The sequence below is a fragment of the Rhagoletis zephyria genome, unplaced genomic scaffold (assembly GCF_001687245.7).
Source record: "Rhagoletis zephyria isolate East Lansing unplaced genomic scaffold, Rhagoletis_zephyria_1.1 Rzeph_scaffold_07595, whole genome shotgun sequence".
Classification (NCBI taxonomy): Eukaryota; Metazoa; Arthropoda; class Insecta; order Diptera; family Tephritidae; genus Rhagoletis; species Rhagoletis zephyria.
In genome coordinates, this window is record NW_016164678.1 from 10,745 (window position 1) to 27,681 (window position 16,937).

A 16,937-nucleotide genomic window follows, 5' to 3' on the forward strand; every position below is an offset into this window, starting at 1 on the left:
ACCTACTCGAAATGAATATTTGACTAACCTATGCAAAAATAATAAATAAATTAAGCCTTCATTGATGTTTTAAGTTTTTAGCTTTGTTTGGCTGTTTTGGTCGAATGTTTCTTTTTCTTGATCGTGCCCTTTCAACTGCCTTTGCTTGTTTCGCCGCTCTTGGCTGTTTAGCTTTTTTCCCCAGCTTCGCATATTTCGCCTGCTTTCCCCTTTTCGGTTTCCTCGCCTTGTTTACTTTCCTGCACTTAATGCATTTCCGGCCATTATCCCTTCGCCTCCGTTTTCCCAATTTCCGAAAACCCGCTCGTTGTTTTTTTATTTGCTTTGATTTTTCACACTTATGACATCGTGCATTTTGCCATCGTTCGCTGCTCGGTTTCGCCGTTTTGCCGAATGGCGAGTTTGAGTTCACTGCCACATAAAATATACCCCTTTGTTGCTGATCAACCGCGATGCCCATAGGTGAGGTAATTTTCCGATTACATTTCACCTTCTCCAGTGCCTGAAAATCCGAACATCTCCAACCGATGAAATTTTTAGCATTGCCTGGATATACGCTCTCGGCAAAATATTCGACTGCGCGTGAATGAGCGCATGATATAGTCAAGCAGCCAGGTGGTAGCGGATTTGCACCACCAGGATAGAAGTCGATATCGCCAATAGGCTCCTTCTTCGCCAATACTCCAATATTTGTATGAATGACGTCCACAAATTCGGCATCACCCCGATGTAAGCCGGTGAGTTTGTCGTCTGAGCGAAAGCATGGTTTGGCTGCATCTAAACCGGTAATGCGTGGTATTTTTTTACCAGTCAATTTGGTGAATGTACGCCCGGCAGTGCCCATGATGTGTGCGCCCAAACTGTGGCCTTGATGTTTGAAAGGGGATAGGAATGAGTAATTAACTTTTATGAAATACTAAGTACCTTTCTAACTTTCTTACTCACCGATTAGGTGTATATTTTGCAGCGGTACAACTTTTATCAAATGCTTCAGACCTTTACCAATACTTTCTCCAATTTCTTCGGTGTTCATTGCGGACCATTTATATAGCGTGTCTACGTAGTAACCAGCATCGACAATCTGAGGGAATGGGATGAGAAAAATTCGAAATACTGAACATATTTGAAGTTCGATGCGTATACCTAATAAATATTTGTTAGGTCTATACTGGTCTGCCGATTGTTCATATAGAAAGGCCTCCCAACCCTGTAACCATATTTAACCACAACAACTCAAACTTAAAACGGAAGTGTTGCTGCCTCTTTTATGCAATTCCTATTAACCCCGAATTTAATCAACTATTGGAAAAGCTTTATTTCAAAAATATTTTTGAAGAGGGTTTCCACCTGTTTAAATCTTAAAAATCAATTTAATTAATAAGTTAAGCGAAATATTTAGTGTGAATATCAAACGAGGGTAGTTTAAGGAAGCTTAATTGGGAACATATTTTTTAAGTAATATTTTTGAAATAATTTAAGTAACAAGTTAAATTGAATATCTTAATACTGTTGTCAAACGAGAGACGTTTAGTTATGCTTTATTTCCAAACTAATTTTGAAAAAAGTAACAATAAATTTAAAAAATAAGTTAATTAAAACTTTTTAATATTCATAGATATCAACCGAAAAGAGCTAACAGATGGAGGTGCTGCTGTAACATTTGATAGCATAACGTTAAACCGTATATGACGCGGGCGGCGCACAGTGTTCTATTTTTGAGAAAAGGAGACAAAGTCAAATGTCTCTAAAACGAGAAGAGATAGCGAAATAAATGTAACGGTGATTTACAGTTTTTGAGATGGAGAATCCGAAAATTGCCTTGACCTTCAAATATAGAAGGTTTTAATTATTTTTTTGCCTGAAATCAGCCCCCAGTGTACTTTTTAAAAAGTTTTGAAAACATACATATTTCGCTGTTCTTGTGCTTTTTTCCTAAAATTGAACACTGCGGCGCTGCGGAAATTTCAGATACTTTNTTTTTTTTGCCTGAAATTAGCCCCCAGTGTACTTTTTAAAAAGTTTTGAAAATATACATATTTCGCTGTTCTTGTGCTTTTTTTCCTAAAATTGAACACTGCGGCGCTGCGGAAATTTCAGATACTTTTTATAAATCAGCAAAAAATTTATTTCTTAGCGTGACCCATTTTAACACTGGGCGTAAATCAAAAAGGTTCCGCTCTGAGTGCGTTTATTTATTTAATACTTTTTGGGCTCAGGCTTTAATCAACTACCTAGATCAAAGACAATAGATAAATGATAATATTTAATACATTAATAATGATAATAAATTACATGATAGTTTGTGTATAATTGATTGCAGATAATATGAAACAGATAATAAAATATATATACTCAGTAGGAGATTTTTTGGCCAGGATGAGATGTCAAATTTAAGCGCTTGGCCTGTAGATGTGCAAACTGGTTTTAGTTTTGCGAAAAGAGTTGCCACCTGTTGAAAAATTTAATTCAAATTATTTAATAATCAATGCCANATAAACCCAAAAGCTTCCGCTCTGAGTGCGTTTATTTATTTAATATTTTTTGGGCTCAGGCTTTAATCAACTACCTAGATTAAAGACAATAGATAAATGATAATATTTGAAAAATTTAATTCAAATTATTTAATAATCAATGCCATCAAATCCGCACCGTTCGTTCGATTTTCCAAAATGAGGCGTCAAACTAAAAACCTTGGAGTGTAAATGTGCAATAAGGTTTCACTTTTTTGAAAATAGTTGCCACCTTTTAAACAATTATATTCAGACAATTTAAAAAAATAAATNTACTTTTTTTAGTTGCCACCTTTTAAACAATTATATTCAGACAATTTAAAAAAATAAATCAATTATTACAAACTTGCTATCAATCGAAATAGTTTTGAAAAGCTTTGTTTCTTAGCTGAACTATAGGAGGGTTGCCACCTGTTTAAAAATCATATTAGGTAAGAGAAATATATATCACCATATGGGTGCCAAACGAAAGGGGTTTCAGAAAATATTAGTTTGAAAATATTTTGAAGAGGGCTGCCACTTGCTTGAATAACGAATTTAGTTATAGATACACAAGTTCGACGAAATATCAAAATATGGATGTCAAACGAAGGAGTGTTAANATGGGTGCCAAACGAAAGGGGTTTCAGAAAGTATTAGTTTGAAAATATTTTGAAGAGGGCTGCCACTTGCTTTAATAACGAATTTAGTTATAGATACACAAGTTCGACGAAATATCAAAATATGGATGTCAAACGAAGGAGTGTTAAGAGATCTTTAGTTTGAATGCTAAGAATATTTTTGAGGTGTTGGAAGAGGGTTGCCACCTTTTTTAAAAAATTAAAGTAAAATTATTTTATGAGTTAAANATATTAGTTTGAAGATATTTTGAAGAGGGCTGCCACTTGCTTGAATAACGAATTTAGTTATAGATACACAAGTTCGACGAAATATCAAAATATGGATGTCAAACGAAGGAGTGTTAAGAGATCTTTAGTTTGAATGCTAAGAATATTTTTGAGGTGTTGGAAGAGGGTTGCCACCTTTTTTAAAAAATTAAAGTAAAATTATTTTATGAGTTAAATGAATTCATTAAAATATAGGCATCAATCGAAGGGGGTGGGCAATTTTTTTTTCTGTACTGTATATAGCGTGGTTGCCATATGTTTGAAAATTTAAATTCCATTTAATTCATCAGTTAATTAAAATATGTATCGTAGTGTCCAGCGAAGGAGAGTTAACAATGATTAAGCTTTAAAATACTTTTGAAGGGGCTGCCACCAGTTTCTTTTTCTTTTGACTTAACTAATTCAAAAAGTATATGAAATATAAGAATACCGTAGTCTAGCGAAAGAATGTAAAGAAATCTTTAGTTTGAACATTTCGATTATTTGAAGAGAGTTGCCACGTGTTTTAACAGTTACATTCAAATTATTCAGTAAGTTGGATGAATTATTGAAAGATGGGTATAAATTGAAATCGGTTTGAAACGGATTTATTTCTGATCTTTACTTAGGAGAGTTGTCATTTGTTCGAACAATCGAATTCGAATTAGTTCATCAGTTTATTGAAATACATGTGTATAACAATATCAGACGAAAGAGATTTAAGAAGATTTTAGCTTGAGAATACGAGAAGATTTTCAAAAATGAGAGATCAAATTAGAGACCGAAAATTGATGTATGATAAAGTTTTATTTTTTTTTTAATTAAGAACTTTTTTCATTGGTATAGGGTGATTTGAAATTCGATGAAAATAAAAACACTCTTCACTCAGAAAAGTCTGCACGGTTCTGATGAAATATGGCACTTGAATCTTTTATAACTCTAACTAATATTTGGAATATTTTTTAAGTTTTTGAAATTCAATTTTGGGCGTTTTAACGCCATGCGGGTTCACTAGTAATATATAATAGATGACAAATTATAGATAATAGATATTAGGTATCAGGGAATGGATAACCTCATATATAGACTTATGTACATATGTACATATATTGCTCCACTTACAATAAAATTCACATCTTTTCGACACAAATACGCCTGCGAAAGCATTGCCAACGCTGACGAATCATTCACAGTGTTCGTCCAACCGGTAGCCAAAATCACAACTTTCCGCACTTTATTAAAATTCATGTGGCGCCATAGTTTTTCAGCTTGCAATAATGGTTCACTGTAATTTTTACACGAAGTGATATATTGAAAATTCATTTTTTTAATATCAGGTGTAAATTGTTGGGGCCGCTGAGCCTTGAACAGCGTGGAGGCGCCTATAGCAAAAAAATAAAAAGTACTTAAAGGCAGTCTAGATTATTTAAGACAAATATTCGCAAATTTGCTTAACTTACATAACTTATCGACCGCACTGGAGATAAATTGAAGTGGATTGGTTGTAAGTAGGTTCTTCTTTGCCACCAGTAAATCTGTAAATTTGTTGGAAATCGATGACAGGCCTACAGTGCCGAAAATACTTCGAGTGTCCGCTTGTGTTTCATATGTGTGGGGGAGAATAGTACACAAAGCAAGTAGGATTATGAAGCGCATTTTGTGGGAGGATCCCACTAATTTTATTAGTTTTTGTATTATTTTTCGCATAACACTGCACTTCTGCGGTTAATTAATGTAAGTATTAAATTAATTTTTTCAAGAAAACAAAGCTAGATCTCCTACCCAATTGACGGTTTAAAGAAATTTAAATTTCATTATTTCAGTATGTTTTTATGTTTACATTTTTATAAATTTATTCTGGATTTTTATTATATGGTTTTATTAAGTTTAACATTTTGTCTTCACTCAATTATGCAATTATTAAGAAAAAAGCTTAAAGTGATCCACACCCGAAAGAGCCAAAAGAAAAACGAAAGTTCCGAGAAAAAAATTCTGGTAGAAGTTTAATACAAACGGTATTTTTTTTAGAGATACAGTACTTTCAATTGAAATATAATAATGAGATTACATAATTTCAAACTGAAAATCGACTTTTTTTAAAAAGATAACTTTTTGCCGTTAGTGTTTGTTATATAATTTCGGAAAGTTTAGTTTTCGACCACTTTTTCAAGCAATGATGGCCGTAACTTCGCAATGGTTCGCATAATGTTATCTTCCAAGGCGTCCAAAATTCAGGTTTGTTCGCGTAAAACAACATGCCTGATTATGTCTGTTTCCACGTGGCAGTTTTTTTATGTCATACATTTTTTATCATTTCAATGGCTACTGGAAATTCGGCAATAAAAAATCTCTCTAATTTAAAAAAAAGTATTGTTTTTGTTATGATGAATTTTGTTTTTTTTTTATATATAATCGTTTTAATTTTTTTATTAAATTTAATTTACTTTACATCAAACAGTTTAAACAATTTTAAAATTTGCCTTTTTTAAAAAAAAATTTACTTTATTTTATTTATTACTCGATTTTTATGTTATAATTTAAAATTTTTAATTTACATTTATTTTTTTAATTTTTGCTTTAGATTTATTTAATATTTTATTTTACCATGTTTTGATGTCATACTTTATTTTATAGTTCTATACAGGTGTTCGTAGTAATTTTATTAAGCTTTAAAATAATTTTAATTTAGCTTTTGATTTGATGGTATTACATTTTTTATTATTCTTTCATTTTATTTTCATTAATGTATATAATTTTTTTTTATATACGAAAAACCAAGTATTGCTTAGTTTTTACTTTATATTCTAATGGCCTTATTCATAAAAAATAAAATAGGTTTAAAGAGCTTTATAAAGTGACATTTTCATACAAATTTTCGATTTATAAAGCAGTTAAAGTCTTCTTTATTTTTTATGAATTTGGGTGTAAATATTTTATTATTTCCTTTATCCGTGCTCAACTTTTTCACTATTTTTTATCTAAATAACTTTTTTAACTCATTGACAATTTAAGCGCACACCCACTTTCTGTAAATAACCACTTAATACTGAATCTACTCGCAAGCACTTCATTATTTCAAGTATCGGATATGAATTAGCAAAAAAATCTTAACCTCGAATAAACCAACACGCCTGCATATGTATATACGCCTGTATATTTATGTACTTATAACCAGCGATACCCTCAGTTTATTACCTACGAAACGAAACATTTATGTATGAGTACTTATATTTTTATTTATTCAATTAAAAGTTTTTTTTCGAGTTTTGCCACTATCGGTACCTAGTACATACGTATTGTCTTGACCCAAAAATTGCATATAAAAATTCCAAACAAGCTATCAATGTCTTCGCAATAAATATTTCATAAAAAATAGGAATGTTTCGGAGTCTTTCAAAGCCCTTGCACGGTGCACAAATTGCACGATAAAAACCGCTTTTCCTATGGGACAGCTTTGCAAACCGTGCACCGTACAAGGGCTTTGCAAGACTGCAAGAATACCCCTTATATATTTCGGAAGACATTTCCGGCGATAAGGAGTGTATGTGTTCTGCTCTTGACCATAGATGTCCTATGCACCTCTCCCTTCCCCGTGAAATGGTCTCACACTCTAAGGGAAGGTGCGATGTGGTATTTTTGGCTGAGTGACAAAACCAACTTAGATTGTTTTGTACTGCTGGCATCTTAGCATGCAATCACCTGCCAAAAAAAACTGTAATAATTCTTAGCCTAGCTAGGGTAGGTTTATGAGTAACCTGTACCTTGGTACTTGACCTCGAAAGTTGAGAGAGCAATGAGTGGCTATGTTTTAATATAAGGACCCACTCACTTCGATAATTCCTACAAAGGCTAATCTCTGCGCAGTGGCAAATGACATAGACTTCGCTTCGAAGATGCTTGGGAAGGTTCACAAGTGCACTGATAGCTTCTATTTAGGGTCATATATACCTCCTTCAATACCCTCGAATTTACATACATATGTATGTATGTATTCCTATATTCGTAAATCGCAAAATGTTCAACTGAGTTGCTGTGGAAACGATGAAATGAAATTGTAAAAGTTTCAGGGAACCAAAAATTTGCCAAGTCCAAAAATAGCACCGAAAATCTCTTCTATAAAATTAAAAAAAAAACGAACTTATGGTGATCGAACACAAAAAGAGAAAGGGGCAATCAAAAGGCGACATTTTTTGGTAGAAACGAAATCACCATTAAAAAGTTTTCACTCTTAGCTTACGATATATCCTTTATCCTTCTTTATAAGTAGATATTTATAAGTTAAGAGGATTTTTTTTTAAGTCTAATATAAGCATAAATAAATAACTAAATAAATAAAATTCTGATGAAATAAACATAAAATTAATTAAAGTTGCTCACCTTTGAAAGAATATAGTTTTTTTAGCAATCGCTACCGCCCGTTAGCTTATCATCAAATCTAACTACATACATACTTATGTAAATACACATGTGTGCCATTATAGGAAGTTTTATATTTGCACATGGCCTGGTTGGTTGTCGCATTCTGTCTAGTTAGAATAATCCCTAAATGATTGATATAAATTTAAGCAAAGGGAGAAGTGAGTTCTTGGTTTTGTGTGTATTAATTACACTGTACACCTATATTACAGGTGCTATAACGGGTCAATGGTCAGATTTTCGAAAAATTATAAACTTAATATTTCAGAAAATTTTGAACTGATTTTTAAAAGATTCATATCGTTGTATAAGTGATTAACCCCCCCTTTCTTGTGATATGCATATTTGTATACTTTGTATATAAAAATTTGAGAAACAACACATTTAAAGGAAAAAATACCTTTTTTGTATAAAAAAAAATATTTTAAACAACAAAATTACTAACCGCTTTTTTAAAAAATCCATATCGTTGTAAATTTGAGAAAAAAAACACAAGGAAAAAATAACTTTGTTTATCAAAAAATATTTTAAACAAAAAAATTACTCACCAATTTTTAAAAAATTGGCATCGTTGTTAAGACGATTAAACCGCCTTTCGTCTAATATGCATATTTGTGTACTTCGTATATAAAAATTTGAGAAAAAGCAATTAAAAGGAAAAAATACAAATTTTTTCTTATAAAACAAAAATTCTACAAAAAGAATACTAATTAGTAATACAATTGAATACCGTATTTAAATAAAGCAAACAATTAGTAGTGTTTTAAGCGTTAATTCGCTCTTGTTTACCCACAAGCCCTGTTAAAAATAAAGCAAAGGTATATGTAACAGAAGTTTAAGGCATATAAAAATATAAAAACAACATGGTTTTGGTAATTTTTATTTAAATAAAGTGTTCAATTGTATTTCTAATTAATATTTTTTTAGTTTAAAATATTTTTTATAAAAAAAATTGGTATTTTTTCCTTTTAAGTGTTTTTTCTCAAATGTTTATATACGAAGTGTACAAATATGTATATCAGAAGAAAGAGGGTTTAACCGCCTTTACAATGGTATCAATTGTTTAAAAATCGATTTGTATTTTTTTTGTTTAAAATATTTTTTCTTCAATTTTTATATACGAAGTATACAAATATGCATATCAGAAGAAAAGTTTAATTCCCTTTACACGATACTAATTGTTTAAAAATCGGTTAGTATTTTTTTTGTGAATATTTTTTTCTTATAAAAAAATTTATTTTTCCTTTAAATGAGTTTTTTTTTTTGAATTTTATACACGAAGTATACGAATACGCATATCAGAAGAAAGGGGATTTAACCATCTTTACAATCTTTACAACGACACCAAATTTTTAAAAATCGGTTACTAATTTTTTTGTTTAATTAATTAGCAATATTAAATTGTTAATATTTTTTTTATAAAAAAAGGAACTTTTTCATTTAAATGGTGTTTTTTCTAAAATTTTTATATACGAGGTATGCAAAAATGCATATCAGAAAAAAAGGAGGGAGGGGTAAATCACCTTTACAACGATCTAAATTTTTTAAAAATCTGTTTAAAATTGTTTGAAATATAAGGAAATTAATTTTTCGAGGACCTAAACTTTCACCCCTTATAGCACCTGTAATATAAGTTTTCACAAAAAAAGTTATACGCCATTTAAATAAGAGCAAAAGGAGGACCACGTCTATATTTTTAGGTTTTTAGTTATTTACATGCAATAATTAAATATAGTTTTTTTNATATACATATTTATGTATGAATGCACACTACGTATAATAGTGTATAGAAAATGTAAGGGCACGTGGCTTACCACTACACCACAGCGGCCGATTGTTATTTATAGTAAGGGAATTTAATAATTAAAAACTAATTCCACTTCCTTTCGATTCCATTCTCACTAGCTTGATTATCGAAGAGGTAGAATTATCAATGACTCTAAATTATCGGGCATTGGGTATAGTCGTTGAACTGAGTATGCAATCACAGGACTATACCCAAAACAGATTCTTCCTCCTCGTTCGTGCATTCTAGGCAAAGTGAGCAACCCGCCGTTTGCGAGATGCTGTAACCAATCCGAGTGGAGCCTTTGGTCACTTCAGAGAGAGAGGGAACTTTGCTGTGCCACTCCGACTTATTCGGTTTAAGGGCTCTCTTTAGTCTGCAGGCGTCTGATTACCAGTAGGTGTGGCTGCAGGATGGCGTCTGTATTGATACAAGCATCGCTTCCAGTGAAAAAGAAAAACAAAAGATTCAGAAATCAAAATCGTGTTTGAATATTTCAATGTCAAGTTGGGCAAGGAAGAGATCTTTGTCGCCACTATCGGAAACTTGAGCCTCCACACCGAAATGTCCGATAACGGACTGAGGCTGATCGACTTCGCCGGTCCCGAAACATGGTAGTATGCAATACTAGGATCAATCATAAAAAGGCCAATCCAGCTACTAGGCTGTGTCCAGATTCAGCCCCGAAAAGCCCAAATCGTTTATGTTGTGATAGACGTAAGGCATGCTTTAAGTGTTTTAGACGTATGTACGTACACTCCGAGGGTCAAATATCGCCTCGGAGCAATTTTTTGTTGCAGCTAAGGTACGCAACCGCATCTGTGCAGCAAAAAAATGTGCGTCCAACAATGCAAGGAAAACTCAACGTCGAAATGCTGCAGTCACAACAGGCAGCCAATGTATTCGCTACTCGACTCTCACACCTGCTCCCAGAGAGCACTCTTCAACAAACGGACATATGCGAGCAGTAGAACCACATTTCCCGCTCATTACATACCGTCGCTGAAGAGGAGAGACACCGAAGTACTTGAGCGCGAATAGCTTGGAATACTGGCGGACAGCCTACTCATCCTTTGTCTGGAGGTGAGTGGAGAAGAAACTGCTTGGACTCAACAGCAATCTGTGTTATCAGGGATGAAGTTGAATAAATAAATAAATTTTCAGCCAAGCACACAGAAGTCCTATCGCAGCATAATCCATATTGGTGTCTGCCTAAATTTTTACGACTGTCTCAATTTGTTATACATTTTCGATAAAGGGTCCACTCAGTGGCTGGAATATATGTTTGGGAGCAGTATGGACTTCTATAGTATTCTCTTGCCATTTTCCTACTATCGATGATCCGCAATACCGCTAGTAAATATGAATATGACAGCCAAACAACAAGTCAAAACTCATTAACATTCCAAATTAGTTTAGTAGGTTCACCGAGTCTCTGTCGAAGTATATGGCATATTAATTCCCGCTCTTATCAATCCGTTCAGGGAAATTGTAGGCGGTCGGCCCTACGTACTTTAAAATCAATCCTTTTCCAGTTGATGTCTTTATCACTTCCGACGTGAGAAGGTGACATCCAAAATACCCCTAATCCTAGGCTCAGCAAAGGAAGACGCTTCACATGTCTTCTTATTCGGGTAATACTGTCGGACTTTGATACTAACCCGGTCCTTGTGAATTCTTGTAGAGAAAGATGATCAGATTTGGGAAAACTGAAAGTGAGCTTTCAAAGCCTGACTGAGAAAGTCGGTCGCATATCGTGGTCTCATTTTAAGTCATCTTCCTTCAGTAGTTTACATTCATTGGAACAAACACATTTTTAATACTCGAATACACTTTTAAATAAGAAACTTATCTATCGTTAACTTAAGCAATACTGTTTTTTTCTTCTTTGTCTTTCTTCCACATTCGGGCAAACAGACGAAGGTATTTCGTGGGCTACCTTTCCGCAGATCCCTTACTTGCTTGAATTGGACATCGGCAACTGCAACATACAGTTGATTGCAGGTGAAGTATTCCAGAACATCACCGGGCTCCGCAAGCTTTTCATGCCGCACAATAAAATGCTCGACATTCCATCTGACACCTTTCAACTGCTACCCCATCTGGAGTATCTTGATTTATCCTTCACTAATTTATTGGAAATCGACTATAGGACAACACATCCCACACTCAATGCTGTGTGGCATCTCGTTTATGGTGTTAAAATACATAAAGACACTTTCAAGAATCTAAATAATCTCGCGTATCTCGATTTGTCGCATACGAAGGTAACACGCAACAGCGCCATGGCATTTACGTATCTCGGCCAGAGTCTGAAATTCATGAGTTTATGTTATACATCCTTTCCCATGGTTGGCAATGCGTTTTTCAAAAATACCGGTCTTGTGGGTCTTGACCTATCCGGTAATCCCTATGCGGCGTTCAATTTCATCGATGATGCCTTTGAAGGTATTGCGGATAGCTTGGAATATTTATTCTTTGAGCAATCAAATTTAAAAGACTTGGATTGGTTGAGGCCCATGGAAAAGTTGTGTATTCTTGATTTGGCCGGCAATAACATCAATTCGTTATCAGCCGATGATTTTGCAGCGCTGGAAAATTTGCATGCGCTCGATCTGAGCTCAAATAACATTGGCAACTGGTACAATCAGGTATTTGCTAACAACACCGATCTCCGTTTGCTAAATCTACACAACAACAATATCAACCAGATCAATTATGAAATGTTTAAGGACTTCAAGCACCTTGACTACCTCAGCCTAGGCGAAAATAATTTCTTATGCGATTGCCTGCTGCATGATTTAGTAGCAGTTGCTGAGATCAACAACAAGAAGGCTGAATGTGCGCGCGCTTTACTTAAGGAAAAAGAAAAATTTCCAATTAACGACACGCAATTTGGATCAATGATACCATCAATCCTAATGCAGCAATATACCAAGAATTTAGAAAAAAGCTCTGCAAATATACGCAAATACAAAATGGGTCGACGTACAACGCCAAGTGTGCGCGCTCTAGGGCGTAAGACTTATTCAATCCTCCGCTCAAATGCTCAAGAAATGGACGAATGCGACATGATATGGTCAAATTCTTACGGGAGTGGGCAAATAAATGACTCAATGTTTGAATTCCAATTAATTGACTATGCAGAGGATCAATATTGGTGCTTTAATGGCACCACTCGTACGCAATTAATGCAACTCAATTGTCAGTCTGCGCTAATTGGCGGCATAGCAGGCGATATAAATAAATTAACACAAATTCTTATTGGTATCATTTGTACGCTGTTGGGCGTAACCTTGCTGATCGTGATTGTATATCTTAAGCGCTGGCACATATACTACTACTATTCATCGTTGAAATCGGCAGCGCTGTTATCTGTGGCTACCAAGAAACAGGTAAAACAATTTAACGAATTGGCCGAAAGCGACCCCAACATGGTATATGACATTTTCATTAGTTACTGTGAGAGCGATCGCGATTGGGTGCTGGAAGAATTGCTACCGAACGTAGAGGAGGCGGGTAATATATCGATATGTTTGCACGAACGTGATTTTCAGGTGAGCTGAAGTGATTAAGGGAAATTCAAATTAAATTACACATATAAAATTTATATGACTTAACCCTTTCAGGACCAAGGGAAACATTTTTCCCAAAAGGGGGTTTTCCGCTCATAAGGAAATTGTGTGAAGTTGAAATTTTCGTATCTTCGTAAAAATTTTTAGTAAATTTTTTTATCATAAAATTTTAGAAACAAAAATATTTTCCAAAAGGAAAAATTTAGTTAAAAAAAACGATTTTCAGAAAAAAAATATTTTTAAAAGAAAAGTAAATATTTTAGAAAAAAATAGAAAATGAGCGATTTTTAAGAAAAAAATTATATATAATTAGAAACACAGTTTTTAAACGCACAATTCAAATGAAAGTATTTGTTGGAAAAAATATTTTTATGGTATGCATCGGCATACTTAACTTAAGAAAGTATTAGTTTCCAAGCGAAATCATTTGATAGCAAAATTTATGAGGAAATTTAATTTAAAAAAAAATAAAATTTTTACTCATATTCAACAATTTTAGGGAGCTTTTTTATGGCTGTCTTTTATGAAAAAATATTGGGTTAGAATCAACAATAATTTACAAAGATAGAAGTAGCTGCTATTTCGTAGGTCACCAAATTTCCTCATTAGACTTCTTCAACCGCGGTCACTGCGATTGAACTAGCGACTTTGGATTACAAAGTCAGTGGTCTACCCACTGAGCTAAGCTCGCCACGTAAACTGTTCATGCTTTTTCCACTTTTTCATATGTCAACCCAACTACAATCAAGGACAATTATTCTGCTCTCAATTCGATACTAATTCCAATTCAGAAAGGGTTAAAATAAATTAACTTAAACTAAACTAATTTAAATAAAAGAAGATAAAATAAAACGTAAAATGTTTGTTACAAATAGAATCATGCTTCATACTTTTCATTCTCTTTCCAGATCGGAGTCGCCATACTCGAAAACATCATATCCTGTATGGATCGCTCGCGTGCTCTAATGCTAATTATATCCTCAAATTTTTTGCTCAGTCACTGGTGTCAATTCGAAATGCATTTAGCACAACATCGGTGAGTTTTTTTTTAATCACCCCCTTTCTAGCTCAGTTTAAACTCCCATTTCACATATTTTCTCTTCACAGCATTTTCGAGGTGAGCAAAGAACATCTAATAATCGTCTTTCTCGAGGATATACCACGAGCCAAGCGTCCGAAGACACTACAATACCTTATGGAAGTGAAAACATATGTTAAATGGCCCGGCGCCAAGGGTCATGAAATCAGTCCGGAACAGCGTAAATATTTTTGGAAACGTTTGAGGCACTCATTGGAACCCATTGGTACTTCCCATGCAGAGTCGCTTAAATAACTGGGAATTGGATTACAAAGCTGCTGAAACTGCCTGTTTATTAATAAAATCAATAATAAAAAATTTACTAAAAAAAGTTAAATAAACTAGGGTTAGAAAACGGCTCAATTAATAAAAAGATTATCATTGCAAAGCTAAACACTTGTACCTGATAGCAGTTATTTTTATGTATTAATGGTTGCATACATACCTTTTTTGATATTTTTATAAATGTATACATAGTTAAATTGTAGTAATATGTAAGCAAAAAGTAGTGAATTATAAGAAGAAAATAACATAAGATGTTACGGAAATGTCTTTGATTTATTAAGAAATTTATTATATGTAAACTGTTCGGATTTTATAGCATGCATGCATCTACACTAACGCGCTAACGAATGACCAGGTTGAGATTACGACGGAATAGGAAATTTTAAAAATAGTTTGAAATGCATTTTTTAAGAGAATTTCTAGTTCTGATTTTAATTATTTGCAAATTTCCATACCGTTTAATTTCTAACTGACTTAAATTATTTACAAAAATATTAAATTGGTTTGTCGTTAATAAATCTTCGATATATCTTCATATTGTACTTTATCCACAACACGTCCTTTGAGAGGACCACGCGCGATCTCTATAGTAACGCAGTAGTTGCGTTCATCCAAGCTCTTTAATATCGCTTCGCATCCACGATAGGCTCCATTCAATACCAATATGGGCTTATCCAACGCTGGTATGACAGTTTCCAAATGCGCCTGATCTACTTTTAGTTTATCACCTGTGTCTAAAAACTTGATTTTCGCACGATATTTTTCGATAACCTCCTGCACCACCGCCTTTTGTTTGTAGAATTTCTCACCCATTGCTTTGTCGATGAATTTTACAACTATGCCCGTGTGTAACCAATAGTCTTTACGATTTGCACGCTCTTTTTTCGCTTCCTCTTCCTTGATTAGTTCATCCAGTGCTGATTTTTTACCGTTTCTATGACTTTCTTTCAGTTTATTCACCTTAGGCGCTTTCGGTTTCTTAAATACTTTTTCCTCCACTTCAGAGTCATCATCTTCCGCTGAGTTTTCCTCATCACGTGTCTCAAGCTTAGGGCGCTTTAGTATTAACGCAGATGGCCCTAACTTGGTATCTGGATTGAACTTCCTTTCCAATCTTATATCCAACTTTAATGGCTGCTCTTCGTCACGCTTGAGTTCAGTGTATTTCTCCGCTTCATCCGTTTGTGCACCCTCTTTAGCTTTGTTCTTTTCTATTTGCTTTTCAATAAATTCCATCATACGTTCCTCATCATCCTTCTCCATTTTCTCTTTCTTTTCGGCCTTTGCCTGCCGTTCCAATGCGTCTGGACTACGATCGATGTATGTGACGTACCAACCCTTTTCGGTTTCGTCAGCCACCACTTGGCCAGTACGACCAAGCCATTTAACATAGTCTGATAATGTAAGCCAACGTGTGGCGTTCATGTGTATGTGATCTTTTACAGAAATATATTCCTGGTAAACTTTGTTCGCATTGACGCGCTTGGTGCCAAAGCGTCGTCGCAGCAATTCCATATAGCCGTCTGAAAATTCTTTAGAGAAGCTATGTAAGAATTTTCCTGGTGAATCGGCGAACAGCAGCAATTGTCGCTGATGGGATTCACTCATGGTGTGGCACTTGAAGCCATTTTCGTCACGGCATTGCTTCTCACACATTTGGCAATACCAGCGGAGCTTCTGTAGACCTTTCGCCTTCATCTTATTGGCGAGGTACTTGGGCGTACCAACTTCAGCGCGGCCCATGCTGTGGATATGAGGTGTGTCTCTGATGTGTATTAAATGTAATTATTTTAATTAATTAAACGTTTATTGGATGCACAATAAATTAAAGTGCAGTTGAAGAATCGTCCTAAAGTAAATAGTAAACAGAGAAGCGAAATGTCAAAGCCAACAGCTGATTATAGCAATGCAGGGTTGCATTGAGTGTTCTGACCAAGGCCCTGTCAGTTGAATTATAAAGCAAGCCATAAACGTTGCGACCGTCGATTCAACTTGATGATGTTGTGCTCTAGTTTGCAACGTGTGTGGGCTAGTTGGATTTTACATAAATCACAAAAAATGATAATCCATCATCATATTTTTATCATTATTATGTGATGATTCCGTCGTGAAATATTTATTATATCCAAATTTGGTATAATAATAATAATAATAATAATAGATTGGCACTTACACATATGTTAGTCATTGGCCGAGCTTCTCCTCCGAATTGTAGGGTGCGCCTTGATGTTGTCACACAAAAGGGAGGGGCCTACAGTTTTATGCCGACTCCGAACAGCGATTGTAATTTTATGAGAAGCTGTTTTTCGTGGCAGAAATACACTCGCAGGTTTGCCACTGCCTGCCGAGGGGCGCCCGCTGTAAAGTGCGGAGTGGAATCGCTTACCACTACCACACAGCGGCCGCAAATTTGGTATAGTT

At 34.3% G+C, this 16,937-nt stretch overlaps 3 protein-coding genes across 5 annotated transcripts in view; 1 reads left to right on the plus strand and 2 right to left on the minus strand.

The window, feature by feature from the left end:
* The window catches only part of LOC108374324 (phospholipase A1 1), a 5,303-nt gene extending 211 nt beyond the window's left edge, over positions 1-5,092 (minus strand). The window contains exons 1-4 of the mRNA XM_017630313.1: positions 4,837-5,092; positions 4,499-4,758; positions 946-1,081; positions 29-867 (exon numbers count right to left, since the gene is read on the minus strand). Coding sequence (XP_017485802.1) covers positions 59-867; positions 946-1,081; positions 4,499-4,758; positions 4,837-5,083 — 1,452 coding nt within the window. The 5' untranslated portion in view covers positions 5,084-5,092 and the 3' untranslated portion in view covers positions 29-58. The remainder of the gene's footprint in view (positions 1-28; positions 868-945; positions 1,082-4,498; positions 4,759-4,836) is intronic.
* Positions 1-14,654, plus strand: part of Toll-9 (toll-like receptor 9) — a 24,644-nt gene extending 9,990 nt beyond the window's left edge. For all 3 annotated transcript variants that reach the window (XM_017630310.1, XM_017630312.1, XM_017630311.1), the window contains 3 exons: positions 11,496-13,135; positions 14,062-14,189; positions 14,261-14,654. In XM_017630310.1, the coding sequence (XP_017485799.1) occupies positions 11,496-13,135; positions 14,062-14,189; positions 14,261-14,486 (1,994 nt within the window). In that variant the 3' untranslated portion in view covers positions 14,487-14,654. The remainder of the gene's footprint in view (positions 1-11,495; positions 13,136-14,061; positions 14,190-14,260) is intronic.
* Positions 14,655-14,656: 2 nt separating this feature from the next.
* kin17 (kin17 DNA and RNA binding protein) lies at positions 14,657-16,367 on the minus strand. The gene has a single exon (XM_017630314.1). The coding sequence runs from the start codon at positions 16,257-16,259 to the stop codon at positions 15,027-15,029; it is 1,233 nt and encodes a 410-aa protein (XP_017485803.1). The 5' UTR covers positions 16,260-16,367; the 3' UTR covers positions 14,657-15,026.
* Positions 16,368-16,937: the final 570 nt, after the last annotated feature.